Source organism: Chelonoidis abingdonii, chromosome 2 (genome assembly GCF_003597395.2).
Source record: "Chelonoidis abingdonii isolate Lonesome George chromosome 2, CheloAbing_2.0, whole genome shotgun sequence".
NCBI classification, from domain to species: Eukaryota; Metazoa; Chordata; order Testudines; family Testudinidae; genus Chelonoidis; species Chelonoidis abingdonii.
In genome coordinates, this window is record NC_133770.1 from 301,431,774 (window position 1) to 301,438,103 (window position 6,330).

The following is a 6,330-nucleotide window of genomic DNA, read 5'->3' on the forward strand; positions in this document are numbered from 1 at the left end:
ACAGGCATTTCAACATCCCCAACTGTTATTTTCTGGTCTGGGAAGTAATTCCCTTGCTGAAGCCATTTAAACAGAGTAGTGTTCCCGAAGACGCAAGCGTCATGAACCCTTCCCGGCCATCCCATGTGGATGTTGGTTAAATGTCCCTTGTGATCCACCAGTGCTTGCAGCACCATTGAAAAGTACCCCTTGCAGTTTATGTAGTGGGTGCCCTGGTGCTCCGGTGCCAAGATAGGGATATGGGTTCCATCTATCACCCCAGCACAGTTAGGGAATCCCATTGCAGCAAAGCCATCCGCTATGACCTGCACATTTCCCAGAGTCACTACTTTCGTAGCAGCAGCTTAATGATTGCTTTGGCTACTTGCATCACAGCAGCCCCCACAGTACATTTGCCCACTCCTAATTGATTCCTGACTGACCGGTAGCTGTCTGGCGTTGCAAGCTTCCAGAGGGCTATTGCCACTCGCTTCTCAACTGTGAGGGCTGCTCTTATCTTGGTATTCTGGCATTTCAGGGCAGGGGAAAGCAAGTCACAAAGTTCCATGAAAGCGCCCTTATGCATGCGAAAGTTTCACAGCCACTGGGAATCATCCCAAACCTGCAAAACTGTGCGGTCTCACCAGTCTGTGCTTGTTTCCCGGGCCCAAAATTGGCATTCAATGGCTACAACCTGCCCCATTACCAGCAGGATCTCCAAAGCGCAGGGGCCCACGGTTTGAGAGAATTCTGTGTCCATGTCCTCATCACTCTCGTCGCCGCACTGCCGTAGCGGCCCCCTCTTCGCCTGGTTTTGCAGGTCCTGGTTCAGCATAGACTGCATGATATAATGCGCGAGGTGTTTACAACGTCCATGATTGCTGTCTTGAGCTGAGCAGGGTCCATGCTTGCTGTGCTATGGCGTCTGAACAGTTCACCCAGGGAAAGAGGCGCGAAACGGTTGTCTGCTGCTTTCATGGAGGGAGGCGTGAGGCTGTAACCAGAACCACCTGTGACAATGTTTTTTGCCCCATCAGGCACTGGGATCTCAACCCAGAATTCCAAGGGGGGGGAGAATGCGGGAACTATGGGATAGCTATGGGATAGCTACCCATAGTGCAACGCTCCAGAAATCGACACTAGCCTCGGTACATGGATGCACAACGCCGAATTAATGTGCTTAATGTGGCCACATGCACTCTAATTTATACAATTTTTAAAAAACAGTTTCTGTAAAATCGGAATAATCCCGTAGTGTAGACATACCCCCAAAGAGGTGATTAAGAAAAAGCAGAAAGCCTACAAGGAGTGGAAGATGGGTGGGATTAGCAAGGAAAGCTACCTTACTGAGGTCAGAACACGTAGGGATAAAGTGAAAAAGGCCAAAAACCATGTGTAGTTGGACCTTGCAAAGGGAATTAAAACCAACAGTAAAAGGTTCTATAGCCATATAAATAAGAAGAAAACAAAGAAAGAAGAAGTGAGACCGTCAAACACCAAGGATGGAGTGGAGGTTAAGGATAATCTAGGCATGGCCCAATATCTAAACAAATACTTGCCTCAGTCTTTAATGAGGAGCTTATAAAATGGTAGATGACTGACAGGATGAGATATATTTTACCATATCCTAAACTATACCTTAATGGGACAATAATCGGAGCCCAGGTTAATTCTCCCAAGATATTACAGGAACGGCACATGAAATTGCAAGCCATAGCAGAACTGTTATATGGAATCAGTAAACTCAGGGGTTGTACCGCCACGGACTTGGAGAATTGACTAACATGCCTTATAAGAGGAAAAAAGAGATCTGGGTAATAAGCCAGTTTGACATCGTGTAGTACTAAAGTGTAAGTGTAAAGAAGGACATGAAGTAGACAAAATACAACATGGTACAATAGCGTGCCAAATAAAGGAAGTACAGATTTTTAGACAAAGGAAACACAGTTGGTCGTATTTACTTGTTTCAGTAAGCATTTGATACCGAATGGATAAAATGTAAAAAAAAAGTATTAATAAAAAGAAAGGGATAAGGAATGGGTTAAGAGGAGACTACAATGGGTATACTTAAGACAGGCTGGAAGGAGTTTATATTGGGACCAATCTATGCTTAATAATAAGTTTGCGGATGATAATGAGCAAAGATGATAAGGTGCCATGTGTTAAATAGGGATGAGATTTAATAGTTGAACACTAGTGGGTTAATAGAATCTATAATGGGAGCATCAGTTGGCTAACAAGGAGCGAGGAGAAGACTCGGAAGTTCGTGATACAGATGACTATGAACGTCAGGAATCCGTAAGCTAATGCGCGTCTTGGGATTCAGGAGGCCTCCAGTGAGCTTAAGGAGGTGTTAGTCCTTTAAGTCCACACTTGTCATAAATATAATAGGGAGGGTAACACTTTGTGTTGCAGTATCTAATTCGGCCAGGATATACACGAAAGGTTATCAAAAATAGACCAGAAGGACCAATAAAATATTTCAGGAGAGAGGAAAGGGTTTGTGCGCTGTTCAAGAGTAATCTAATGATAATCTAAATTACAGCATTGACTCCTATATTCTTTATAAGGAGGTTTATTCCTGTCGGTAACTTTAAATGAGCTAGAGGTTCTCCGTTTATATGACTGTATTTCCCTGTAAAATTACCTTCCTTTCTGATTTTACAGAGGTGCTTCTTTTACTTTTTTAAAAAATAATAAAGTTCTTCTTTTAAGAATCTGATTGGTTTAGCAGCACTAAAAAACCCCAGGCTGGTCTGTGCTCACCTTGTTAACAATCGCTGGGTAATTATTCCAATGCTCCCCAGGGAAAGGGGTGAAGGGGCAGGGCTCAAGTGGCCCCTCCCATGAATGTTTGTTTTAAATCACTTGGTGGTGGCAGCGAATCGTTTAAGAACAAGGAGGATTTTTGACTTGGGAAGTTTTTAATTTAGCTAGCGTAGAATATAAGCTTAGAGTGTGTCCATGCAGGTCCTCCATCATCGTACCCCCGAGTTCAGAGTGGGCAGGGAACCCTGACAGCACTGGTGAGACCTCATCTGGAATGCTGTGTGCAGTTCTGGTCTCCCATGTTCAAGAGGGATGAATTCAAATTGGAACAGGTTCAGAGACGGGCTACTAGGATGATCCGAGGAATGGAAAACCTACCTTAGAGAGGAGACTCAGGGCTTGGTTTGTTTGGCCTAAGCAAACAAAGGCTGAGGGGAGTTATGATGGCTCTCTCTAAATATATCAGAGGGATAAATATCAGGGAGGGAGAGGAATTATTTAAGCTCAGTACCAATGTGGACACAGGAACAAATGGATATAAACTGGCCATCAGGAAGTTTAGACTTGAAATTAGATGAAGGTTTCTAACCATCAGAGGAGTAACGTTCTGGAACAGCCTCCCAAGGGGAGCAATGGGGGAAAAGACCTATCTGGCTTCAAGACTAAGCTTGATAAGTTTATGGAAGGGATGGTATGATGGGATAGCCTAATTTTGACAATTAATTCATCTTTGATTATTAGCAGGTAAATATGCCCAATGGTCTGTGATGGGATGTTAGATGGGTGGGATCTGAGTTACTACAGAGAATTCTTTCCTGGGTGCTGGCTGGCGAGTCTTGCCAGCATGCTCAAGGTTTAGCTGATCACCATATTTGGGGTCGGGAAGGAATTTTCCTCCAGGGCAGATTGGCAGAGGCTCTAGAGATTTTTCACCTTCCTCTGCAGCATGGGGCACGGGTCACTGGCTGGAGGATTCTCTGCACCTTGAAGACTTTAAACCATGATTTGAGGACTTCAATAGCTCAGACATACGTTAAGGCAGGGGGCCCCAATATGGTGCCTGCAGGCACCATGGCGCCCGCCGGGGTGTCTAAGTGCGCCTGCTTACTGGCCGGCGGACAAGCATCCGCCGAAATTTCGCGGCAACACCTCTGGATGACGCCACTTGTCGGCGGTATTTTGGAGGATGCTCGTACACCGCCACAGTCCTCCATGGTGCCAGAAGAAAAAGGTTGGAGGACCACTGGGTTAGGGGTTTGATATAGGAATAGGTAGGTGAGATTATGTGGCCTATGTTGTGCAGGAGGTCAGACTAGATGATCATAATGATCCCTTCAGACCTTAAAGTCTGTAACTCTAAAGGTAATTGTGCTCTTTGGGAAAAGGTGTGAGATGGACTAAGATGCAGAACCCCGACACCTCAGTGCTCACACTGCCTGAGAGTTCTGTTCACCTCACCCGCTGGGCAGCTGCACCTATGCTGCCAGGCCAAGTATGGTACAAGGATCTTGAGAGCTCACAACTCCCCTGCTACTACATTCACAGCCATTATCAAGAGCTGCCACAGCGACTGGTTTCATGTCACACTGGTAGAGGAAAGGTCACTCCAAGGACAGCACAGCAGACCCTCTTTCAGGATCCCCCACGGCACGGACAGCTCTGGGGCACTGCGGGACAGCTGCCACTTTCCTGCTACTTCCCAGCAGGAGGCATTTTGCTCATCCACACAGAGGTGAGGGCGAGGAGTTCGGAACAAGGAGCAAGCTGGAAGGAAGCTAGGCGTTCCCACATGACACATGGACAGTTTACAAAACAGGTGCCCAAAGGCAGTCACAGGGCTCACCAGCAAAGCCCCTTACGTGCCATGGCCTGGTCTAGACACTGCTGTTTAGAGCACTTCTGTCACCAAGTGCTCCAGGCTCTCTGACCCGCCCCCACGGCTGGGAAGAGCAGACTTCAGGGCACAGCAGTCTCCAGATCACAGACAAGGGGACTGGAGCCTTTGTGGGCTCCGGCCCCAGAACAGGGGATTTACCCTGAAGAAACCAGGATTCGGTGGCATGTGCAGGGCTCTCAGCCTTACCATGGCAATGTTGTAGCAGGTATTGAAGAGAATGGTGAAGTCAGGATCTTCCAGGCCTTTCTTCAGGTCTTTAAGCCTCTCAACCCTCTCATCTCTGTAATTGTGGGCGAATCCTACATGCGAGACAAGCAGCAGACTTAGCAGAACTGCTCCTCAGCCGTGACTTCCCCACGTGCTTTATACCCGGCACCAACACAGCACCTCTGACATGGTCAGAGGTCCCAAGACTGGATCATTATGCCTCTTGGCTGCCTGCCCTCCCCCAGGAGTTGGCACACTATCCTCCCCATTTGAAAGCGGGGCTAGAAAGGTGAAGCGACTCACTCCAAAGAGCCCGCTGCAAGCCAGGACTAAACCCAGAGTTTGAACTCTCAGCTCTGTGGTCTAGTCATGTTTGCAACCCCACCAGCCTCTCTTATGTTGTGTATAGTCTGCTTTTCCTCTGCTGCGTCCCACAGCTCCACTGACGCCTTCCAAGTGGAGGAGCACCCTCTCCTGGGTAGAGCTTCCTCCTCAACGCCAGGACCACGGATATGCCACGATTTGTGCTGCACAGTGCCAGTCACAGACCCGGGCCCAGCAATGCTAGTTCTGTTTGTACAAAAAAACTTTCATGGAGCGGACAAAAAAATGCATTTTTCCACCGAAAGATTTTCTGCATCAGCATCTGGGTACCAGGCAGTAGCAGCAGAAGGGGCATTTCCCTCCCCACTGTCTGCCAGGCTACAGGGCTCCCTCAGCACTGGCTGGTGCAGACTGTCCTAGGCAGTGATGCTGCCTGCCCCTCCTCATCCCTTTCGTTTACCTTCATAACACAGCTGTATGCAGAGTAGATAGTAGGCGCAGTCCACAGCACGCAGGCGAATGCTGGCAAGGGAGTCTGAACACCGGGGGGAGAACAGTGCAACCAGCACCCCCAGGTTATAAAAGGGCACCACGGTCTGAGCAGGAGAGAAGGAAACACACACATGGGTGTTAATGAACCGCATGGCCTTGGTATGCAGCATTAGCAGGGCAAGTGGAACAGGTCAGGAGGTACCAAGGGATCAGCTCTGGGCCCAGTTCTGTTCAATATCTTCATCAGTGATTTAGCTAATGGCACAGAGAGTTCACTTATAAAGTCAGTGGGTGATACCAAGCTGGGAGGGGTTGCGAGTGCTTTGGAGGATAGGCTTAACATTCAAAATGACCTGGACAAACTGGAGAAATGGTCTGAAGTCAGTAGGATGAAATCCAACAACAACAAATGCAAAGTGCTCCAGTTAGGAAGGAGCAATCAGTTGCACATATACAAAATAGGAAATGACTGCCTAGGAAGGAGTGCTGCAGAAAGGGATCCAGGGGTCATATATCAGAGGGGGAGCCATGTTAGTCTGGATCTGTAAAAGCAGCAAAGAATCCTGTGGCACCTTATAGACTAACAGATGTTTTGGAGCATGAGCTTTCGTGGGTGAATACCCACTTAGACAGATCCATCTGACGAAGTGGGCATTCCCCCA

At 47.7% G+C, this 6,330-nt stretch overlaps 1 protein-coding gene across 1 annotated transcript in view; it reads right to left on the reverse strand.

Moving 5' to 3' along the window:
* The window catches only part of MROH1 (maestro heat like repeat family member 1), a 116,614-nt gene that overhangs the window by 51,330 nt on the left and 58,954 nt on the right, over nucleotides 1-6,330 (reverse strand). Inside the window, exons 27-28 of the mRNA XM_075062045.1 lie at nucleotides 5,637-5,772; nucleotides 4,832-4,944 (exon numbers count right to left, since the gene is read on the reverse strand). Coding sequence (XP_074918146.1) covers nucleotides 4,832-4,944; nucleotides 5,637-5,772 — 249 coding nt within the window. The remainder of the gene's footprint in view (nucleotides 1-4,831; nucleotides 4,945-5,636; nucleotides 5,773-6,330) is intronic.